Source organism: Haemaphysalis longicornis, unplaced genomic scaffold, assembly GCF_048455015.1.
Source record: "Haemaphysalis longicornis isolate Haplotype H1 unplaced genomic scaffold, Haemaphysalis longicornis Haplotype H1 scaffold_5, whole genome shotgun sequence".
Lineage (NCBI taxonomy): Eukaryota > Metazoa > Arthropoda > Arachnida > Ixodida > Ixodidae > Haemaphysalis > Haemaphysalis longicornis.
This window is the reverse complement of record NW_027526385.1, coordinates 28965856-28990766: the sequence shown is the minus strand read 5'-3', so window position 1 is coordinate 28990766 and position 24911 is coordinate 28965856. Positions and strand designations below refer to the sequence as shown.

The following is a 24911-nucleotide window of genomic DNA, read 5'->3' as shown; positions in this document are numbered from 1 at the left end:
GTAGGCGACGAGGGGCTCCCCTGCGTCTTCGTCGTGGTCGTCGTCTGGCTTCCTCCCCGGAGTCTTCCGGGGTTGGGTCGAGGCGGGGGGGCGCGGTTCGGCACATGGCGAGGACTCGGGCCGCGGCGTCCGCCTCTTCGTTGCGGTTGTGGTGGCCGTTGGGCAGCTCCCGGCCCGCGTGGGCCGGGAACCAGCGGATGCTTGTGCTGTTGGCGGCCCCCTCCCGGATCCGAGAGAGGAGCCGCGCGGTGCTCCTGCACACCGTGCCCCTCGCGAAGTTGGAGATCGCCGACTTGGAGTCGCTGAGGACGGTCCGCGTGCCGGGCAGGGTCAGGGCTAAGGCGATCGCCGCCTCTTCGGCCTGCCGGGCGGTCGTGGCCCGCACGCTCCCGGCGTTGAGTAGTTCTCCCGAGGTGGCCTTCAGGACCACCGCCACGAAGGTGTCGGCCCGCTCGCGGTGCTTGGCCGCGTCCACGAACACCGCTCCCTCGTCCTCGTTGTACGTTCTGGTGAGCGCGCGCGCCCGCGCCGACCGGCGTTCGGCGTTTCGCTCCGGGTCTACGTTCCTCGGGAGCGGAGGCACTACGATACGGCGTGCGACGTCGTCTCGCAGCGGGACCAGCTCGTCTTCCGCCGCGGAACCGAGGGGCGGGCGGAGGCCCACCCGTTGCAGGATTTTGCGCCCGGACGTGGTGCTGCCCAGGCGCTCCAGCTGCGATACACGCTGCGCTTCGCTGATCTCCACCAGGGTGTTGTGGACCCCCAGGGACAGGAGGGCGGCGTTGCTCGTGCCGTTCAGGAGGCCCAGGGCCGCCCGGTAGGACTTGCGGATGGCAGCGTCGATGCGCTCCCGTTCTTGCGCCTTCCACTGGTGAAAGGCGCCCACGTAGGCCACGTGGCTCACCACGAAGGCCTGCAGCAGTCGGAGGAGGCTGGCCTCGCGCATCCCCCTCGAACGCGTGGAGATCCGCTTCACGAGGCGCGTGGCTATGCCCATCTTCGTGATCATCTTCTCGATCGTGGTGCCGTTGCCGCGGTTCGCGTCCACGTGCATGCCCAGGACTCAAACGCTGGGGACCGTCGGGATGGCCGTGCCGTCTGCCGCTGGGTGCAGCGTTGGGGACTCGCGAGCAGTGACGTAAGGCGAGATGTCCGCCAGGCGAGCGCCACATAGCGAATGAGTGCCTGAACTAAGCGTCCATTGAAAAGCGCGCGACGCGTTAGGCAATGTCTATACAGGTGGCGTTGGGTAGGGGAGGTCGTTATCAGAAGGTCTCTGTAAACTGGAGGTCACAAAAGAAGTCGGTAACTAGGTCAAGAAAAAAATGAAAAGCACAACTTAAGTTGCACGTGTCAGAGACCGCAACAACCTTGGGGATAGCCTTTTCTGAAACTACAAAAATCGCAAATATACCGTTAGAACCATACGTGGGGCACAAGATAAAGCTGTGCAAAAACGGGGGGAATAGAATTAATAGAATTCCGGAGCAATGGTTGGAGAGGTGTTTTTGCGTACAAAACTGGAAGCTAAACTTGGAAAGATAAAAAAATAGTCTATCACATTCGGAGCTGGAGGAGGCGGGTGATATTGTTCGGATAAAGGTACTCGCAAGTGTACTCTTAATGCCAGATTCCCTATAAATCTCGCAAGGATTTTAAATTGCATCTGGAAGGGTTAATTCCAGCAGGCTCTAGGTAGTTGAATTTGTGAATTAAATAAGAATTCCTGTATTTCCGGTTCCTCGGAGACTTAAATTTTACTCAACTATACGCAACGTAAGTTCATGAAAATTGTGGGCTGATAGGTTGATGTGGTACCCGGCAGATATAGAGGCTTTGCTAATAGTTTCTGCCCGATGACCGTTCAGATATCAGCTGGTAGGTTAATTCATTTCTCCTATATACCGTTTCTGACACATTGAGCATTCTTACATATTCAGAATGTTCAGTGAAGTGCACGTCGAACTAGAATTATTTCTTGTGAGCGTAAGTGCTGGCGGTGCATTTTACAATGGGGTCGTTCCCTGCAAGTCTTGCATATGGGACGAAGACAGGTGGTTATGACTGGTTGTTTTGAGGGCCCGGTTTTAGCATGCACTAAATGTTTTAGATTCCTATTTTCCCGGTAGATAACTGTGGAAGACGTCCAGGGAGGAAAGGGAGGAGGCCGTCGTCAATAAAAAGCACATATATTTACATTATGTACAGGGAACCGTTTAAAAAGCGTCCATCTTGTAGCCGCACCTGGTCGTCTTCGTCTTCTTCCTATGCGTTTGTTGCGCGCGGTACTTGCATCGTCTTCATCGTCATTGAAAGTTCCAACAATCTCCCGCCCCACAAGAGTTCGTGTAAGCGAGACAAAGCAGAGTCTTGCAGCTACTGTCAACAAATATAATGTTCCGTAACCTAGTCTTGGGGCGAAGATATTTCGTCAGTATCTCGTTTGTATCCAGCCGATGTCTGATTTCGTCTTTTTTCTTGATCTTCGGTCTTCGCTTTCTTCTACTCTTTGCCTTTCTTCTTACCTTCGATCTGTTTTTTTCTATAATGGCTACATCCAGGAATTGGTCAGAGGCGTAACAGTTCGCGTTGTCAAGAATGGGCACTAATTTCCGATGTACTTTAAGTGACGTTGTGCGTTTGCGCCTAACGCAATGTCCTCCAGGTTTCTTGAACAATGTATTACAACGTCCTCCATGTTTCTTCGAATTCCGAATTGGTTTAGTGGCCTGGTGAATCTTTGACGTCATTATGACCGTGGCAGCATGATCGTATGGCCTCATTCTTGGAGGAACGAAAGTGTGGTCTTTTGTAGGGTCCCTCAATTCGTTTTCAGTGTTTGCGGTTGTCAAGGGGTCTAAGTCTTTACGCGCAGCGCGTTCGAGCAGTTCGTATCTTGCGGCCTTGCCATCGTGTGGTAGTAGCTGCTGAGTCGAGGCAAGGCAACTTCAGGCTTGCCTCGTGGTGGTGTCTCTGTACTCTCGTCCGCTGAAGTTGCCTCGACCGTTTCGCTTGGTCCACCGTCATGCAGTCGCACAAATGCCCCCTCATAAAGACCCTTCCTCATAGAGTCTGCAGAATACATTCTGGCGGCAGGGAAGAGCTCAAGCCCTTCTTGCACGTAGGATTCGGCAGTGATGCCTTCCGAAGCCGGAGCGTGATCGTCATCCGCGATATCCTCTTCTGGCGCTGATGCGACCGACTCAGGTAGCTGCGAGACATTCTGACTTTCTCTTTGTTGTGGAGAGGGCGAACGCGGTATCACGGCGTCTTGAGGTCTTAGTGAAGGGTGAAAAGTTGTATGGCGTATCTCTAGCTAATCCTCAGTCACGGCTGTCAGAAAGGCGCATGCCGTCTTTGGTACAGGTGAGGCAATCACGTTTGAAGATCCTTGGGGTCGAAGAGAGGTTATCGGAATGTCCACCGATGCCGTTGAAGTGATTTGTGGGTAAAGGGTTCCGTTGTTCTCACCGTGTCCCTTGCTTTCATTTGTACTAGTGGACTCATCTATCGGTCAGTGTGGCCTTCTGTCTTCTTTCGTGAGATTTGGCTCCTAGGGGGCAAGTACTTTTCCTCCGTAAAGCCTTCGTTGAAGTGCGCCAACGATTCTGTGGGCTTCTTTGACCGACTCTAGAGCGTCGTCGGGCTGGCCGTCGACTCTAGTTACGCATGCAAGGGCATCCAGCTTCTCGCTGATTGCAGCAAGCCGCTCTGCACTGTGCTGGAGCCTTGCTATCGAAACTGCGGCCTCCACGTCTTTGTTGTGCTCTAGAGTAGGCGTTATCTCGGCAATAAGCTTCCGATTGAATTCTAGAAGGCTATTCTGGGCAATCCGGAGCCGGTTCCGCTGTCTCAACGCCTCCTCCTCGCTTCGGGGTGAGCATGGCGGTCGAAGAATTGAATTCCGCTGCATGGCTCACCTCGTCGTGTCGCTTGACGTCCCGGGTTTCGGCACCATGTGGAAGAACGTCCAGGGAGGTAAGGGAGGAGGCTGTCGTCAATAAAAAGCACATATATTTACATTATGTACAGGGAACCGTCTAAAAAGCGTCCATCTTGTAGCCGCGCCTGGTCGTCTTCGTCTTCTTCCTATGCGTTTGTTGCGCGCGGTACTTGCATCGTCTTCATCGTCATTGAAAGTTCCAACAATAACCCTTTGTGCTTCCGGAAACGCCTCGTTGAGTCGATCAATACTGGCTAATATGCCACAAGATATTGTTTTCCACAAGTATTTCCACAAGATATTGTTTTCTGCGGATACACTACAACATCTAAACCATATAATACACCAGGCTACAAGAACGTACACCGGTTAAACTCAGCCGTGCATGCTTACGACCGAATGTTCATGATGTTTCGATGTGAATATGCTGAGAACTACAAGAAACCAGGGCCCCTCCTCCAAAATAAAAACGTTACGAACCTGTGTTGTCGCAGAGGCTGCCCGTTCAAGAACAGAAGGCAAATATGAAACCTCACTGCAGCCATACACAGCAGCAAGATAGTGACAGGTTGCATCACGTTCTATATACGAGGCAAGAAGCTTTCCTCGGCCACTTTGTGGTCTCTGCTTACAGAAAACGTCAGGACTTTACAATAATTTTCAAATAAAATGAGCGATGTGAAGGTCGGCGGGTGAGTTAATTATCAATTTCAAACTAAACAGATCTGCCTAATTCTAAACATTTTTCTGGGGACGTGTGCAGTGTGCAAAAACGATGCGTTTTATTACCATTGGTGATTTAACACCGGCGATGTCGTAGCGCCAAGTTTTGCGAATTGGAAATAACTTTCTTAGGGATGAATGTAACAACACACGGATTGTCTTGTAGCAGTTCGGTGAAACAAATTTTAATCCCATATGTAAAGCAAAAAGCTGGCGAGTACATTGTGTGCCTTTTTCAGGGTGCCCAATTGAGGTGAATTAAAACGTCGCTTTAGACGGAGTGATAATCGGTATTTGACAATAAAAACAAATTCGGCAGTAGTGGTTTCTCGGGGATTTAATAGAAGGAAATATATACTGCGAAGACAGTGATATTGCAAAAGCGAAATGAAGTAAGGAAAGAGGTACGTTTTTGCGGTGTGCGCCTGAACGAAATTAATGCGTCAGCTACCGTCACGGCACAAACAAGTGCCAAGTAGCAATGAAGAGTTTGAACAATAGTTTGCATAGGAGCAAAAGGCAGTTTGGTGGTCCAACACCAGACTAAGAAACATTACACTCTAACTCTTTCAGTGTTTTTAGTACCACAGAGGAATATTATTATGAATGAAGGTGTTTTGCGCTTGCAGGAACGACTAAGGTAGTAAAAAAGTGACGCCCACGTATTTTTTATGCTGATAGGAGTGTCAGAAAAGTCATGCAGGAATCTTCAGTAGTTGTTAAAGGGCACAGTCGTAAAATTTTTATCAATGTCAGAGTTTGGTTGCATTTCTTGTGCTGTCACCTATTTGATACCGTCTACGTACAGAATTAATTGAAAAGAGCATGAGGTTCCGACTTCAACAAGCACAAAATGTCCTTGAAAATTAGACTACGTGCAACCAAGCTGAACACAACTGACCTTGGATATTATTAGGTACAGAACCGCGAATATAAACCATGCGTAAGTAGTAACGCGTCTGCTTACATTACACGGTGTTAGTTACCCTTTTATGTGTCTGTTTGCAAGGGAAGTAACTTGCGGCAGGTTCATGGCATAGACAGCCACTGTTCCTGGCATCATTTTGGAAACAAACTAGATAATATTGAATTTAAACTTGCGCTAATTTTATAACAAGCGCTGATTTATAATAAGGTATGTTAATACAATGCTTAGCCGGTGCCTTTATATTTTTGAATACTCGTGAGAATCCGGACAAGAGAAGAATCCGCTGTATATTCCGGGAATTCCTGCTTTGCCATCTGACCTAAAACAAATAAAATATCAAATTTTGCAATGCAAGTTATAATTGACCAGTGTGACCTAACAGGGGACGAAAAGGTGACAGCTGCTTATGACCGAAAGATGAAATAAGTTAGAATGACCCCGCGCGTATCTCAGTTGCATGCCGGGGAGAGGCGACATGACGTCGGCTCCTAACTTAATACCAAGTCCTGCGGTAAGGTAGAAATAGCATGCTGACTGACAGGAACGTGAATACATCTTTGTTTTTTAAAGAGACTATCCATGCCAACGAAATTTCTTCAGAAATACCGCGCGAACACGAATTGGTTGGCGAATAGGTCTGTTTATAGCACCCTAAAAAAGGTCGGTGTGGAATTGTTTGGATTCCCGAAACTCAGTATGTCAGCAAGTATGACAAATTTTATTGCGATTTTCCTTCAGACTACCGTCACTAGCGCTAGGCCTCCTAACTCCGCCGCGACATTATCTGAAACTGGCACGTACGGCAGTCGCTAAAAAACATCGCGATAGCCTTACCGCTGAAGCTGAATTTTCCACAGCTCGCATCCTAGTCACGCCTGAGGCATAAATTGACGATAAATTCAAGAACAATTTAAAATAAAATCAAGATAATTTCCTGCTAAGCAATATCTAAGCACCACTTCCTACATCATACTCTAACGTTTGTTACGATTACTGGCGAGGCGAATAATCGCATCGCGTACAACAAATCATCAAACGTGTGCAGGGTCGTAGATGTCTCAATCCGCACATAGGCATCCAGTGGGGAACGCAACAAAGTTTGAATCCGCCTGTTTAACATTAGCGGCGTAACCATCTTAGTGCCTCTCGTGAATTCTAGCCAGGAATTTTGAAAATACTCCAAATAAAACGCTTTGACATGCATCGGCCCAATGAAGCAACGTTCGGAAATAAATAGGGTTGAGTGCACTGGCCAATCACTAGCCATCTCTTAGAAGTACCGCAACCACAAATTAGATGACTCAGTAAGGACTGGTTAGACAAAATATTCAGTGAATCAGCAACTGCGGACAGTGTACAAATAAAGTTGGAATTGCTGACTTGAGCCCATGCAGCATATACACGCAAGGAGCCTCTCTAATTCATTGACGTCGATCGCTTTAGGCTCTTTTGGCATCGAAACAATTAGTTGGAGGGTAAATAGTTTCATTTGTTTTTCAAATCGTTTGTGTCCAAACGTTTCGGAACCATTGACAAACCGACAACCGCAGAATAAATGCGGACATGGGGTTTGTATCGGCGTGAAGCAAGAACCCGTTTTTGAAATAGAAAAAAAAACACGCTTTTCTGTATATTGTTGCTTTCTCTGATAAAGAGTTTTCGCACAAAGATTTCTTTTGGAGTTGCTACTCGGGTCTGGCTAAGAGCCATAAGTTGAAAAAAAATGTATCTCACAAGGAGCGCCGTATGCACATACTAGGTATTATTTGAATGCATATGCTATATCAAACAATTGTCCAAAATATTGACACATCCTGGTAGAAAAAATGTATGGCTGTTCCTCAATTTTGTTTGATTTGAATACAGGGTTTAACACGCCCACGCAACGTGGACGATTACGCGCACCGTAGTAGAGGGCTCCGCATTATTGTTGACTACACGAGATCTTGATTGATTGATTGATTGATTGATTGATTGATTGATTGATTGATTGATTGATTGATTGATTGATTGATTGATTGATTGATTGATTGATTGATTGATTGTATGGGGTTTAACGCACCAACGCAACGCAGACGCTGAGGCGCGCCGTAGTGGAGGGCTCCGGATAAGGTTTGACCTCCTGGGGATCTTTAACATGGGCCGAAGTCTCGTATACACGGGTGTTTTTGCTTTTCGCCTTCATCAGAAAAGCGTGCACGGGGGTCTTCAACGTGCGCCGAAATCTCGTGCACACGGGTGTTTTTTATTTTCGCCTCTATTAGAAAAGCAGCCGCCACGGCTGGGAATCCAACACGCGTCCTCGTTCTCAGCAGCCCAACGTCTTAGCCACTGAGCCACCGGGGTGGGTTCATAAATTTTGTTCGGCATTTGGCTTAGGGTCCACACTGCAATTCGTGCACCCAGTTTCTTGGGCATATAAGGAAAAGGCTCCGTGCGGCAGAGAGGGTGACTGAACCACATGTAGGCAACAAGACATAGGCTTCTGTACTACTGTGGTGCGCTTTCACACAGCAGTATAAAAGAGAAGAAATGAGTTTTGTTTTAGATGCGACTGCATCTTATTCACTCGCCTTGTCCCTCCATATGGCGTTGTCCGTTCACACACCTCCCCCTACACTATAGAAAAAAACAATAGTTAGCGGCACCCAGTTTCCATCCCACGACCCCGTGGGCGGAATTCGAGGTACATGGTGCTCTTCCCACTGCGCCACAAAACCCAGACAAATCAAATGCTCCGAACGCGTCTTATATCCTTGACTCATTCAAACTACGTCAAGATGGTACTGATACAACGCATGATGGGGCAATGATTAATACTTGCAATAAAAGAAAAGAAGCTCCCACTTACAGCAACAATGATGGAGTAAAGGTCGTTGCGACAGCGAACCCCCAATCATACCACTTACAGGATTGACCAAGATTGGGAAATAAAACATAATAATAATCATAAAACATAATAATCATACGCGTTCCCGACACGTTTCACGCGATTTCAGAATCAATCCAACGGAAACACCAAGTGAACCCCACGATGCGTCGCATCGACACAGGGTTCCCCTCGCGGGAAGGTGTAGCGTTTTTTTTTTGGAAAAATTCTGTTACCGCGTAACACGGCTGTGCGTTTAGCATTGAGATAGTAAATTGTTGTAGCGTTATTTCCTCACCTGAACAGGTTGATTTTGATTGATTATGAGGTTTAACGCGCTGACGCTGCATAGGCGATAAGGTGCGCCATAGTGGAGGGCTCCGGATTGAATTTGACCGCCAGGAAGACCTTTTCTATGCACCGAAATATCGAACCCGAAGGCGTTTTCGCTCTTCACCTCTATCAGAAAAGCGGCCGACGCGGCCGGGAATCGCCCCCACACCCGTGCGTCCAGCAGCATGACGCCTTAATCACTGAGCCACTGCGGCGGGTTACCGTGAACAAAGCATTTCACACTGCGAATGAAAAATTAAGACTTCAAATCTTAGAAATAATCATGAGTGACCGCATTTTTCCAAAAACTGTTATTTTTTGATTCTTTTTACAACTGTCATTCCGTTTCTTTCCTTGATGCTGGAGTTCGAAGCCCTAGGGTAATCTGCCTTTGTTCACTGGTATTTCACAACATTTATGTTCAACGGGCTAGATAGTTAGTATTATCCACAAGGTACAAAAAGGCGCTCCTTTTATAAGGATCACTTTATTATGGAATCAGCGCCTCCGGACTGTGTATTTCAAGTGCAGCAGGTTAAGAGTTTCGCAACGCTTTAAAGTGTAATAATTACTGCTCGCGTCCTCGCGACTTAAACTACATATCAGCGGTTCGACCGCATTCTGTAATAGTTCCTTAACTCAAGCTATCAACAAATGTCCGCAGTGAGTGGGCAAAGCCCATAAATAATTTTTTGCTGAGCAAATTTGAACAGCACAGAAAAGCAGAAAGAAAGGCCAGGAACACAAAACACACATGATTGCTGAATTCAAACTGTTCAATTTTCACGCTATTCAACTGTTATTCCGGAACGTGAGCCTCAAACTAAAAATTTTAAAAACCGGCCGCTGCCATTGTGCATTGCTGGTATTTCTGCGCTGCTCAACGTTTCCCAAAAATAAAGAACCCAGGAACTGGCACTACAGTTTTTCTACGTTTTCTGATCGTTTGTATCGCCCCGGCTATATTTTTATTCCCTCACTCGAGGATCATGTTCTAATCACTACCAGCACTCAAGCCGGTGGTGATTAGAACAAATATTTCAGTTATTGACAGAAGAAACAATGCTTGGGCACGGTTTCAATATTGGCTTTGACGAAAGAACCCGTAGATGAAGAACAATAAGCACTGGCCGCGTATCGGTTTACTTAACTACAACTGTCGTGGGAAAACGACAATCTTGTGCCACCGCTACAACGTAAATGACTCCATTTGTCTACCGGCCAAATTCCGCTGTTTCTCTTCCAGTCCAGCTACTACACACACTATGGAGGCCCACTGAATCGAATAAATTTTTTTGCGTTCCAATGCTTACGCTCCATCTACTAAAACCTGTTGTTACGGTTGGACTTCTTACAATGTCGCAACGAGGTCTGCGGTCGGGCGCTACCGCTGTTTGCATTTTGAGTCAAAATATTGTTTCAACGGCTGTAACCATCTTTTTCTCGAAACGCTTCCGAAACAAACTATATGGCAATTTGCCGGTAGGACGGCTCAATCACTACGCCCAGTTGCATCTACATGTGATAATTACGTAATTCGCCGTGATGTTGTCAATATTCTAAAATACCCGCCTGCTGTCTAGACACAAATTCTACAGAAGGGAAACGGAACCGCCAAAACTTTTTTCCCTAGAATAAAACTCGGCTTTTTGCGAGTTTCTTCCAGGTACGTACGAAGTGCGATCAATCTTTAATTGCAAACAACCGTCTTTTATTTCGGGCCCTCTTTTGACTACGCCTAGTTTTTCTGACCATACTTCCTACAGTGTGGAAGGGCCCTGACATTTTTCGTATTACTTATTTGCTGTACCTCAAAACACAAGTGCTTCAAACAAAAATTTACTGCTTTCGCACCGGAGCCGGATGAGCTGATTCCGGCAGAATGTTTTGTTGGCGTGAGTCACGTGTGCACTCTTTCGCTTCGTTAAATATTTTATTTAGAGTTGCACATCGCTGGATTTTTAAAGAAGGCTCTTTTGGTTGACGCCCTTTTCGTCCGTGACATTCCAAGAATTTTTTTCTTGACGTCCAGAAACTTGTTTGAAGGTCAGCCTGTTGCTGCGGATTTCTTCGTGAACGTTATTCGGTAGCACTTCCATAAAATATTTTCATACACACGTGCTTGAAAAGTAATTTGTTTTCATATTTTTAAGTAATGGAACAGAATATATTTTTGCAACCTGAAACGTCCGAGTGCTTCGACATTTCACAAGGTAATCGACATTTCTATTGCATTTTTGGCGATGTGTTCAAAAATGTATCGGTTAACAAATGATTACAGTGAGTAGAGCAGTGTCCTATATTTCTGATAACGGAGGTAAGCGGCACTTTTTCCAGTGGCGTAGCCTCTGTTGCCGCCCGTGCTAGAGCATTATTTGAGGTCCTAACTGGAAAAACGATCTCTGATGGGCTGTATCCAAGAAAGCGTCAAAAAAGCAGCTTGCAAACCATAACACCTCACAAAGCCATCGCGCACATCATCCACCGGATTATACCTAACATCGTCGGAGATGGACAAAGTGTAGCTGGACAAAGTGTTTCAAAAAGAATGGGTATCACAGAGGGCTTCCGAAGAAGGATTTTACAGGGTCTCTATAGCCATCTTCTTCAGACTAACCGACACTACTGCCTCCAACAGAGTAGTGCATCCGCAGAGGATTACACACTGATTTAGAAGTTCACCTGTCCGACACCGAGGTTGAAGAAAAATATTGAATTTCTTCTGTGGGTTGATGAGATGACAAACATATCCTTCCTTAATTACTAAATGACGCGCGCCATAAGTTTTGGCTATTTGGTTCCGGAAAATGAGTTTGCATGCTATTACTGGCACGTGTTTATATTAACGATCCCCAATTACGTCGGTGCATTCTCTAAACAGCAAATGAGGGCCCAGAGGCTAATAAAATATTCAAAAAATGGTTATGTGTAGGTTCACTGTAATATACGAAGCAATAGAAGCAGATATTCCTACCAGTTGTTCCTACTGTGTGTGGAGAGCGGGACGAGCCGTGGAGACGCCACTCGATGATATATTTAATTGAACGACCTTGTGAGGATGATTGCGGGAACGAGAGAGGCATATCTACTTATTTCCCAACATCTTGCCCCGCGAAACAATGAATGAGTGCAGTTCGTCTCCAGAAAATTGTTCGGTCGAAGGAGAGCTCATTTTAAGTCCGTACGAGACAAGAGTTCAGCAAATGGAGGCTTTCACCTCCATCGAGGGTAACAATGTCGGCTTTTGTCTACCCATACACCGAGGTACTACAGCCCATATATGCACTCCTATAACACAAATTGGGCTCCTTTTGCTTCTCCTGGTGGTAGGTATTTGTTTCCACGAGGTATCATTTTCCTTTGTTTCAGCCAGATGCACGTGGGCCTTATTCCCGTTGCGGCTCTGCCGAAAGCACACTGTTTGGTTTCTAGTGGTCGGTGCTGTTCCAGAAATGGGCTTTGAGCGCGTATTCTTGTGCGTATTATTGTAAGATGTGTAAGACGCTTCCTTCATTTTCCCAACGTCAGCTGGCGATGGCGATTCTTTTTAAGCTGTGGCAAATTATGAGCCCTAGCATAACTGAGGTCCTCTATTGTTGAACGATACTTATTTTACAATGTCCCCTTTCTTTCCCATGTGCTGCTTCCTCAGACCCTATTTTCGAACATTGGAGGACAAAGTACCTCAGGCCATAATTTTTTTTTCGTCTTCGCCACAGTAATCAGCGTCTGTATCATTCATCACCTGAAACGCTGTTTCTCCTTTACAGGAAGACTTCTGGTATCTTCAGTGTCGGGTCATCCATGTCAAAGTCATTCATGGTTAGCGATACTCCAGTCCTGGTTGGAATCACTGCCTTTCGCTCCAGGAATATTTTCGGTCGTGGTCCCATCTTTGTTTTCAGTGTCTTCGGGAGAATACACAACACTGTTCGTTTCCATTCATTATAGCTTGAAAATTATTTTTCATTGCATATCGGCCTTAATCATTTCCCGCTCCCTGAGTGTGAATGGCATTTCAGGATTTGTCACTTTCCAAGTAACTGGTCCGATTCTCCCGGTGTTCTCTATGTTCTACTTTAATTCGGTCTGTGATAAACGCCTTTAGGTTTTCTCAACCTTTCTTTGTTTCAACCATTTTAAGTTCAAGCTTGACTTCTTTCACGCCATCCAGGTTGTAGAAGTTGAATGCATCCTCAAACTCGGCCTCCAGATTATCAATGTATACAGTATGCTCTACTTCTCGGTTAATATCGAGAAGTACGTCATGAGGTTTTGTTAGCAAGTTCAGTCAGCTTACTCATTCATGGCCGTGTGATTGAGAGAAAGTCTTCAATTTTTTCATTTACTTCAGTGATGCATGGTAGAACAATCCGCCGCTTCGAATAGGGCCTCCATGGGCCGGTCCAGCATCGCATCGATTCTATGAGCTGGCCACCGGACTAAAAAAGCGGAAATCGGTGACTTCTCCGCGTGGATCCTGTCTCCACTCCGGAAAAAATCTCGTGCACGCCGTGTCGGGTATATATCTCTTACGGCTGGGCTTGTTCAATCTTCTTCTACGTAGGCTGCTCCAGTGTTCCCCGAATCGGCTCCTTCGATGTGCTGCATCATTTTCGATATCCAAAGGTGAGTAGGTGGTTACAGAGTAGCTGAATCCGGTAAGTGGGGCTGACCTCTAGAGGTCTCTTCTACTGAGTTTTACGACACTACAATATGGGCAAAAAGGGACGAGGCGCGGAGAACCCACCCGATCATATCTGTAATCGAGCAATCTTGTTATCATGATAGCCGGCACGAGAAAAGCGTCAACACCATGTCCTCTTCGGTGTGCGGCAACTAGGTGTTTACCCGAAATACAATCTTAAGTAATTATTTACAACTGAAAATTTAACACACTTGTTGCAAAAACTCTTGTTAACGTCCGTCGGCGCTATGTTAAAAAGTGGGACAATGTTGTTAGAACCAGGGTTAAGTTGCTGAGATAACCGATTTTTGTCATAAAGGTTTGGTTCACATCTTAAGCTGATGCAGTCAAAAACAGTAATGGGCCGATGATTTTTTATTCGCCACATAAACGTACAGACTGAAGCTACAAATCTCCGTAATATGACACTTCTCAGTAATATGACGAATGCATAAATGCTTCCTGATTATGACCGTATGACATAGTCATAAAAGGTCATATATTGGGTTAAAATTCAAAACAATGGGCGGTCGTGTGGCTAAACGTAACCAAAAAAACCTGTTCGCGGATCTACATCCCCACAGATATCATACAAAGACGATAGTCTTCTGCTGCCTCTGGATCGTAAATGCCTGTCTTTTCTTGCCATTCCCACGATCTTCCCTTCCCGTCTTGCTCCTCGTACAATAAACACTAGACGTTTGCTGCAGTAACTTCACTTTGCCGCGTTCCACTTCCCGCCCACCATCTACTGGAAGCGCTTGTTACTGTTCAACTTTTTGGAACGCTACCACAATATGCAGGGTCGGGCGCTGGCGCTTTCTGTATTTTTTGGTGAAGACATTGTTTTCAACACGAACGTTAGTATTTTAGGCAAATATCAAGCAGCCATGCATTTGAATTGAAAAAGCACTTAGAATACACGTTATGTATTGATATTTTGCTTCAATTGTGACTAAGGTTTTTTTTGCTGATCATTCTTGACTGGTATGAAGTGTCGCGACTGGTATGAAGTCCAACTTCTGGCCAGGCGGGTCCCAAGGCATAAGATCGTCTTGAAATATCGGTGCTGTGTTGGGCTATAAAAATTTGTTGCTATTGAACTTTTCTTGGCTCTGCACACAACTGATGAGGTTGATGATAGTTAGTTTCTACTAAAGCAAGGCCATCAAAGGGTCAGAAGCACCAAAAAATGACTACGTGTTAAATGGCCTGGAGTGGTAGTAAAATGCGGCGTTAATGTAAATAAGTCTGCAAGATAGAAGTGATATGGCAAGTATATGGGCCCGCTTCAAGTCAAAACTGCTTAAAATACAAAAAAATGGATGGTGTATATAGGACAGTGTTAGACTTCATCAGAGTGGTTTCTTGGGCGAGTTGGTCATTCATCGTGTAAGTAAGCGCAAAAAAGACAAGGACGAACGTTCACTTCGTTCGTCCTTGTCTTTTTTGCACTTACTTACACGAAGTGTTAGACTATGGGTCGCAAAAAATGCGGCTTAAATTTGGATCTTTTTAAAAAAGTAAACAACATACTTAATGGAAACAGGAGGTCGTCAGATAAAATTTATTATGGCTGTAGTCGAATGTATGTTATGTATGTACCCAACTTATCTTATTGCGCAAGGCACTACGGTGTTTACATTGTTTGTAGCGGTTGCGGTATTAATTGGGCTTAGGAACAAGTTTTATTTCCGGTTTCGACTTTTATTTACCTTTTGAAACTTATGCAAAGGAAGTATTGCAACTCCGGTCGCTCCACTATGGCCGTCATTGCTTTGAGTCCAAACCTTCTCGATATGTTAAGCCCGTGGGGGTTTAACATATTTGACTGCAAAAAAGAACGGTATAAAATGAAGTTTCAACCGGGGATTTCCAGCACTGCAGAAAAAAACTGCGCAAGAAAACACCATAATTAAAACCGTATGTAAGTTCCTGAAGTTTTTTCGCGAAATCAACATCAACCCAAAAGGGGATTGAAACCAATCACAAGAAAACTGTGAAATATGTCTATTTAAAGCTAGCTCCAACGTAACCAAACAATGGAACTACCGAAAAACAATTTGCTGTTGCAAGTCACATTAAAGAGCATTAAAGCAGGAAAATATATATCGGCAGTCAATACAAAATTTAGCCCACCTTCTCTCACTTAAGGGGGACTCACCTGATTATATTCCTATGGGACTTACTTCTTCATGACGGACGAGCTTAATTAAAAAGCATCGTGTACCGATACGAAAGGTTTTATAAATTCATAGAGATTTCCTTTATGGCCTAGTTTGCTTATTTTACAAATAGATGAATGCTTTGCTGAGATCAAAACAAACAAGAAATGCATTTTGATTTATGCACTTTTAGCTCGATGGCGCAGGATGCCTAGCAAGCAAGTTTTTTTTTTGTTTCAGTACAGAGGTGACATATCTCTAACAAGTAAACTTGGTCGTTGTGAAGATTGATGTGCATGTGCAAAGCTTTTCCTATCATTGCACGATGGCTTTGAAGTGCGTGGGCCATGAAGTAGAAAGCGTCATAGGAATGTTAACAGGTGAGTCTTCCCTTAACGTCGCGAACGCTTATGTTAACACCGAAGCCGCTAGTGTTCTCTTATCCCAAGACTATGCTTTACGGAAATTTTCAAAACGAGCAGACCGATTCCCGTCTGCGCCAATGCAATTGTCCGGGGTTTCACTGCTGGCGATATCTACTGGAAGGTTTTGCGACTTGCATTTGCAACATGGCCACGAAGGGCTGCCGTGACCGTTTCTTTGTATTTTCATGTCGAAACATTTGAATAACGTAAAAAAAAGTTTGCAACCACTCGTGTATTGTATGGACATTTGTTTAAGGTGTAACACTCTGCGTGATAATGAAACACAGCGCCAAAGACACGTCGTCAGCATTTTGTCATCAGCAGCAGTAATGCTGAATATTATGAAGTGCAGCTAATAAACACAGCTGCATCCACAGGAGGCCATTCGTAGAACAAAATTATTCAGAAAAAAAGTTGCGCCAATCCACTTTGTGACTGTGGTTGGAAAGCAAAGCTGGAAACGGCACCCACAACGATTACCCATCCGACGTCCCGTAAATTCATCCACGTCACTCTAGAAATAGTGAAACAAAAGAAAAGTGAAATGCATCCAACCAAACCCTTTATGACTTCAAAGAGATTTTCTTGGTAAGGTTAATTCAATGATGATGCATGAACGGTGGTTGGTGGAGTTGTATTGGTGTAGCACATGAGTGCAAACGTTTTTTTATAAAATTGAAAGGAAGCTGAAACCCGGTGTTAGGCGATCTCCCTTCTCCATCCCTGCCGCCGTAGACGGAGGCGATGAGATCCGCCGCATAGATGGAGGACGAGGACGAAAAGAAGAAGGAGGATTAGGAGAAGGAGAAGGAGGAGCACGACGAGCAGGAGGTGAAGGAGAGGACGTGCATCTATTCAGATTTCTGACTGGCTCAGAGTGTGGCCCAGGGGAGTGGTTCTTTCTTCACTGGAGCCCATATGCAGTCCGCGCCGCCTGTGCTCTGTCCACCAACTGAAGCTGGGTAGGTAGACAGGGTGTGGACAACAGCATCTCCAATTTCTCTTGTTGAGTAGTTTTCGGAAAGAGAGGAGCGTGCCAGGGGTACAGTCGCACACCCCTAATATGTTTATTTATTTATTTATTTTAATACCTCAAGGGCCTCCGCAGTGGAGGCATTACATGAGGGGTGGTACAAAAATACACTTGGTACGAGCATAGAAGGGTGACATGCTCCATGATAACAAAAATAAAATGCACAACGTTGGATCCAAAAAATGTACAAAAATGTAAACTTCAGCGGACAAGGATATAGTATCAATACGCAATGCAATAGCGGTAAGGCTGAAGCACAAATATGATGAAAACAACGAATAAAAAGAATAAGCTGGAAATAGCAGACATAAAGCGAAGGGCATCAAACAAAGAAGCGGCACCAATATATCACACAATCCCGGGCGCTGTAAGCGACGACTTGAACTGGTCAAGGTTTCTTAATTGAACCACGTGATCTGGAAGATTGTTCCATTCCTTTGTAGTGTGAATAAAAAATGACTGCGCAAACGTGTTAGTACGGGGGCGAGGGTATGTTACTTGTAGTTCATTATTGCTTCGGCTAGATGCATGGGGTTTCGGCACGATGTAATTGTTGGGTGATAAAGAATGATAAAACCGGTGAAATAATGCCAGCCTGGCAAGCTTCCGGCGGTGGCTGAGGGGAGGAAGAGCTACGCGTGATTTCAGGTCTGTGACACTAGTAAATGATGAGTAGTCCGAGAAAGTGAATCTAACGGCGCGGTTTTGAATTGCTTCTATGTTATCGGTTAGGTACTTCTGATGCGGATCCCATATGGCGGCTGCATACTCTAATTTAGGGCGGATTAGGGTTTTATAGGCTAGCAGTTTTAAGTGAAAAGGAGCAAGTTTCATTGTACGCTGCAGATACCCAAGAGATTTACTAGCGCTGGCGATTAACTTGTTTGTGTGGACGGTCCAGGAGAGATCATTCTTGATGTGAACACCTAAGTACTTATAAGACTTTGTGGATTGTAAGGAGGAGCCTGACAGTGTGTAATTAAAAGTTAACGGACTCGCGCGTCGTGAAAAAGACATTAATTTGCACTTGGAAACGTTTAGTGACATTTGCCAACTTTTACACCAGTTTGCAATAGTAATTATGTCAGATTGTAAGGTAAGTTGGTCTTGGTTACAAGTAATTTTGGCATACAGCACACAATCATCTGCAAAGAGACGAATGTTGTTAGTAATGTCGGAAGGCAGATCATTAATATAAATAAGAAACAGCAGCGGGCCAAGTACCCTACCTTGTGGCACGCCGGAAAGAACAGGGGTTGTGTTAGATTGCGCGGAATTTACTACTACGAATTGCTTTCTTGTTCTGAGGAAGTTTTCTATCCAGTTGAATACAAATGAATCTAGATTTAGCAGCGATAGTTTGTACATTAGACGGCGATGAGGTGGTTGTCGAATGCTTTTTCAAAATCAAGGAAAATTACATCTGTTTGGATATTGCTGTCGAGATTAACGTGTAAATCATGGGTGAAGGCGGCAAGTTGTGTTTCGCACGATAGTCCCTTACGAAACCCATGCTGTGAGATAGAAAGGAAGTTATTGCGCTCGAGGTGATTTATGATATGCGTGAAAATTATATGTTCCATAATTTTTGATGGAACGGATGTTATTGAGATGGGTCGATAGTTCAGAGGTGATGATCTGTTGCCACTCTTAAAGGTAGGAACAATCTTCCCTAGTTTCCATTTAATGGGAACACAGCTAGATGACAAGGATTGAGCGAAGAGCAAAGCAAAAATGGCACTGACAGGAACCTTAACATTTTTCAGAATTTTTGAGTTTATTTCGTCTGGTCCGGTGGCGGACGACAGTTTCATATTTTTAATGTGGCGGATTGTTCCTACTTCTGAGCGATATTTACATTCAGCGTCGTAGCGATTCGGGTGCATTAAGTGAAGACGCGTCACGTGTGGGAAGGAGCCGGATTGTATGTGCCGTGGGTAGTTTGTTTTGCTCTGGAAAGGTCAGGTTAAGGCAAGGGTAGGGTTTGTCTCTGAACGCGATAATGCTGGGTTACGTCCCTGAACGAGACAAGCGGGTGAATGTCCTCGTGCAGCTTCATAGCACGGGGGGTAAAAGCGCAGGCTTGTTGGTGGGCGTATTCGTTGCCCTCCATGGAAGCGTGAGCGGGTGTCCAGATAAGCATAATGAAACCGTTTGGGGCGTGTGTTTTTAGCCCACATAGGGCACGTTGGTGCAGCCAACCCACGTTGTAATTCCGGTTGGCTTGTTGGCAATGGGTTACTACCTTTTGAACCCCTGGTTGAGTGAGAGCCAACGCGATGGCTGCCTCTTCTGCTGCCATGATGTCTTGGGTAAATGTGCGGAATTCAGGATCGAGCTGCAGAACCGATATTCAGCCCTTACCATGAAAGCAGAGTTTACGACACAGGAAGCCTGCGACAGCCTTACATGCATTATCACAAAGTGTGCAGTAGAAGTCAGGGGCACGATGGCTAGACAGGATACTGGTAAACTTTCCCAGGGGTCGGAAGATCTAACTAGGCAACGGCAAACCACGAGGATCTCAAACCAAGATGACAGAAGAGAACTAGCTGAGCTTTCGAAGTTAATCAATAAGCGTAATGCAGCTTAGATACGGAACTGTAACATAGAGAGGATCGAATGCGCTGTAAAGAACGGAGGTAGCTTGAAAGCAGTGCTGAGGCGTCTTGGCGTGGGGAAAAATCAGATGTATACACTTAAACACAAGCAAGGCAATGTCATCACACATAGGGATAAAATAGTCACAGTGCACGAGGAGTTCTATAGGGATCTGTACAGTAGCCGGGTCATCCAGGATAATTCCGAACGAGAAAGTAGTTCAGAGAAGATAGACATCCCACGAGTGATGACAGAAGAAGTAATGAATGCTTTGAAAGAAATGAAAAGGGGCAACGCACATGGTGAGAATCAGATAACAGCAGACCTCTTGAAGGACAGCGGAAAAGTTGTACTTAAAAAAATGGCGAACCTGTACTCGCAATGCCTAACGACCGCAAGTGTACCGGAATCTTCCATGAACGCGAACATCATTCTAATACATAAGAAAGGTGACATGAATGACTTGATACAATTACAGGCCGATCAGCTTAGTGTCAGTCTTCTACAAGGTCCTTACCAAGGTAATCGCAAACAGAATATCTGCAACCTTAGATTTCAATCAACCCAAAGAACAAGGAGGTTTCGTAAATACTATTCAACAATGGACCATATGCACACGATAAATCAGGTGATAGAGAAGTGCGCTGAGTATATGGCTCCCCTATAAAAAGTCTTCATAGATTATCAGAAAGCATTTGACTAGGTCGAAACCTCAGCAGCCATTCAGGCATTACGGAACCAGGCTGTAGATGAGTATCACGTCAGAATACTAGAGGATATCTACAATGGGTCTACAGCTACCATCATCCTCCATAAGGAGAGCAAAATACCTATAAGGAAGGGCGTCCGACAAGGAGACACAATCTCCCCAATGTTATTCACAGCACGTTTACAACAAGTATTCAGAACATTGGATTCGGAACAGGTGTCAGTAAGCGTTAACTGAGAATACCTCAGTAACCTCAGATTTGCTGATGACGTTGCCGTGTTAAGTACCTCGGGGGAGGAATTGCAAAGCATGCTTACCGCACTGGACAAACAGGGTAGAACCGTGGTCCTGAAAATTAATATGCAGAAAACTAAAGTCATGATCAATAACCTCGGGACAGAACAGCGGTTTGAAATAGGTGGCGAGGCCGTCGAAGTAGTAAGCGAATATATCTCGTTAGGCCAAGTTGTGACCCCGGATCCCAACCATAAAGCAGATATCATTCGAAGAATAAGAATGGGTTGGAGTGCATTCGGCAGGCATTCTCAGATAATGAATGGCCGCCTGCTAATGTCCCTTAAGAACAAAGTGTATGACAGTTGCATCTTACCGGTACTCACCTACGGGGCAGAAACTTGGAGGTTCACTATGAGGGTTCAACTTAAATTAAGGACGACTCAGCGCGCAATGGAACGGAAGATTATAGGTGTATCATTAAGCGACAAGTAAAGAGCGGAGTGGGTCAGGGAACAAACGCGTGTTAACGACATATTAAGAAATTAAGAAGAAATGGACGTGGACAGGGTATGTAATGTGAAGGCAGGATAACCGTTGGTCATTAAGGGTAACAGAGTGGATCCCTAGAGAAGGCAAGTGTTGAAGGGGGCGGCAGAAAATTAGATGGGCAGATGAGATCAAGAAGTTTCCGGGGATAAACTGGTCGCAGTTAGCACAGGACCGGGGTAATTGGAGAATAATGGGACAGGCCTTTGCCCTGCAGTGGGCGTAGATGGGCTGGTGATGATGATGATGATGGGTCGTTCACTGCCCACATCCCAATCCTCCTTTGCTACCAGGCTACCTTGTCTGTACCACAATGTGACCGACAATAGGGCGCTAATGAGATTTCACAATCAATTCACAACCGCTAACGAGATTTCACAGCCACAATTCTGACATGCTTTTTGCGGTCGCACAAGAGCTGGTGGCTGGGTCTCAACCGCCGGTGGTGCAGGCATTTGTGGACGTCGGGGCAAAGGACGACGTGCCGACCACAACACTACAATATGCTTCCCACCCAGACGCCTGTCAAACGTGCTTCTACGATACACACCACACACTGTCGTCTATGCTGACCGAGCTTACAGCCCGGGCGGCTTGGAAGCACAAACACCTGCTGTTCATTAAGCCACTGCAGGTAGTACTTTACAAATTTATACAGACTACACGGCGGCCATACGCGATTTACATCGAGTAAATAACAACTCAGCTATCTCGACGGACATTCAGGATAGACTGGATACGTGCCCCTGCCCCCTGCGGCTCTAGTGGGTCCGGAGAAACAAGCTTCCCTTTCACATTGCGGCGGATGGTGCATGTCAGCATGCATTTGTTCCCCGACCTTTGCCCTTACTGACAGGGTGTGCCCCAGGACAGTTTCTCTAAAGGAAAGGAGATCTTCGTCGCGCTACATGAGCACTAATTCCACCACGTGGAACGGACCTCTCTTGTAGACTCGCTCGTTGGGAGGAGGTCGTGCTGCGAATACTTCGTGTTAGTGCAGCCCTTTCTGCCGCTGTTACCCGGGACTGGCCACCACTCTACCGTGCCCTCTTCGCATAGAACAGCCTTTTTGCACGGCTCCTGCCGAAATTCCGGATAATGCTGTGGACGTGCCCTTCATTGGAAGCGGCCAGAACACGACACCGTCGAGGCACAGGCCTCCACCCTGGCAGACCACCTCACCTTCGTCGGGCGATATAGGCACCCCACCACCGCTTCCTCCTTCGGATACTTCGCGAAACGGGAGTGCACCTATACTTTTAACATATTATTTATGCCATCGGGTATACTGTCGCAATAAACAAAATGTATTGGGAAAGAGCGAACACCTAAATGCATTGATGCGGCACTGGTACGGTTTAATTTTTTCTAAATTGTTTCTTCGTGCCGACACGTGACTCTGCGTTTTTAGGTAAGTATTCTTGTTAATTCCAGTTGATCCTGAAGTGCGCCAACTGTGAGGGACCTCACGATGCCTCATCGAAGAAGCGTCCACGCATGAAGAGGGAGGTCGCTGTCTTGAAGAAGGTGGTGAGGGACCACTCCACGCACAAGGAGGCGGCTGCGACGGTACGACAGCGGCGGCGTCAACGGTCTCGACGCCGGAGATCTTCTAACAAGGCTGGCCATTTCCCATCGACCGCTTCTACGCAAGCGGGTCCACCACTAGTTCAATTACTTCCACCACCGCTACCCCTGTGGCCGCCGGCACCCCCACCGCCTCCGCCGCCTCCGGCCTCGCAGGATTCGCTGAGTTGTCGCAACGAGGTACAACAAACCTCGCCGGGTGACGCGTGGCCCCCGCTGTCCCCGAGTGTACCTCCATCTGAGCCCCAACGATCAGTACTGAAGACAGTCACAAGATCTCCCGCCCCGGTTTCGTCTTCAGATCGGCAAGTCGTCGCGGTCCTGAGGTCTCTCATGAATGCCATTCGCACATTGCTCACCAGTGTGAATACACCTTCTGCGTTGAGTGCACTTCAGATACTGGAGACCCTGGATCCAGTACTTGCAAGTCTCGGATAAGCAAGGACCATTGCGAACGTACGTTCTTCATTGAGTACGGATATCAAGGAGGCTTCCATTTTTCAGTGGAACGCCAGAGGACTAATGTCGCGTATTTCAGATCTTCGCCAGTTTGTCTTTATGAAATCTATTCCTATACTTGTCATCTGCGAATCGAACATATCCAAACCTATTCGGATATCTGGCTATGAACTTTGTTTATCAGCCACACTAGGGGAGCCCAGCAAAGTCGCAGTCTTCATCAGGCGTGAACTGTCCTACGTTCACCATTTTGTGCAACCTTACAGGGGTAATGAGTACGTCTGTCTTGCCATCAGAAAGCGCCAGCTCACTTTCACTCTGGTGGGTGTATACCTACACCCGACATCTCGCTTTGAATGGAAGAGGCTGGATGACATATTATGCACAACAACGGGTCAGTGGGTAATTACCGGTGATTTCAATGCACACCACATGCTTTGGGGAAGCACAAACACGAACAGGCGAGGTCGGAGATTAGTAGCTTTTCACTCAGACCGTGGGCTGTGCCTACTAAACGACGGAAGCCCCACTTATTTACGTGGAATCAACTACGGCAGTTGTTTAGACTTGACGTTTGTGTCACGATGTTTATCGGCCCGTGCACAGTGGTTCCTAGACATAGAAACTCGTGGAAGCGACCACATTTCAACCTATTTAAAGATAAATGGATTACGAAGTTCCTTCGATCCTAATGTTATTCGGGTAACCGATTGGTCGAAATTCCAATCAAGGATGGACGAAATTTGCCGGAGCGATGAGCTTGAAAATCTAGAGTCCGTCATTGAAAGCACACTCGAAGCCTGCAAGCGTCCGTCCGGCTGTCTCCAAAAGTGACCGAGTTTGACGTGGAGCTGGAGCGTCTTCGTGCTGTTCGTCGCCGCGCCGAACGCAGATACCGGCGACCGAAATGTCTCGAACATTTGAGAATTTGCAGATGAACGCAGAAGAAGATCCAGCGACGCATTGCCCAAGTGCAAGCACAACGTTGGAAATCTTTTTGTGACACGCTGGACCCTCGCAAGCCTTTGTCGAGGATATGGAAAACTGTGCAAGGGCTAATGACTCCTGTAGAGCAGCGCTCCCAATTTAAGGCCCTTGCTATTCACCAGAACCGCCGAGAGCTCGAAGTGGCCGAGGACTTCTGCGTGAGAATAGCCAGTGGAGCAGGCCCTTCTGGACTACTGCTCGCCAGTGACATCCCTGCATCGCGGGATTCAAGGATGGACGTTCCATTTAGCATGGAAGAACTGCGGGCGGCATTGGCTGCATGCAAGGGATCTTCGTCTCCTGGGCCTGATGGAGTCACATATGCTGCTCTCCGTCACTTTGGCAAGGATGCCCGACAAGCCTTGCTGGAGTATTTCAACGACCTATGGTGTGATGGTTCCGTTCCTCAAAAATGGAAGACCGGCCGCCTCGTTCCGCTCCTGAAGCCCGGAAAATCTATGCTGGATCCAATGGCATACCGACCAATTGCACTTGCAAGTTGCGTTGGAAAGCTGATGGAGCGAATCATTCTCGCACGTCTGAAGTGGTTCCTGGAGCGTTACAATGTCTACCCTGATGTCATGGCTGGATTTCGTCGAGGACGCTCATCCATTGACTGCGTTATTGATTTGGTGACTTTTGTGAAGCAGCGGAAAAGTGCGAAGCGGATATGTGCCGC

The 24911-nt window shown here is 46.3% G+C and overlaps 1 protein-coding gene across 1 annotated transcript in view; it reads right to left on the bottom strand.

Moving 5' to 3' along the window:
• Positions 1 to 15183: 15183 nt before the first annotated feature.
• LOC144139130 (uncharacterized) overlaps positions 15184 to 24911 on the bottom strand; it is a 136633-nt gene continuing 126905 nt past the window's right edge. The window contains exon 11 of the mRNA XM_077671584.1: positions 15184 to 15314. Coding sequence (XP_077527710.1) covers positions 15286 to 15314 — 29 coding nt within the window. The 3' untranslated portion in view covers positions 15184 to 15285. The remainder of the gene's footprint in view (positions 15315 to 24911) is intronic.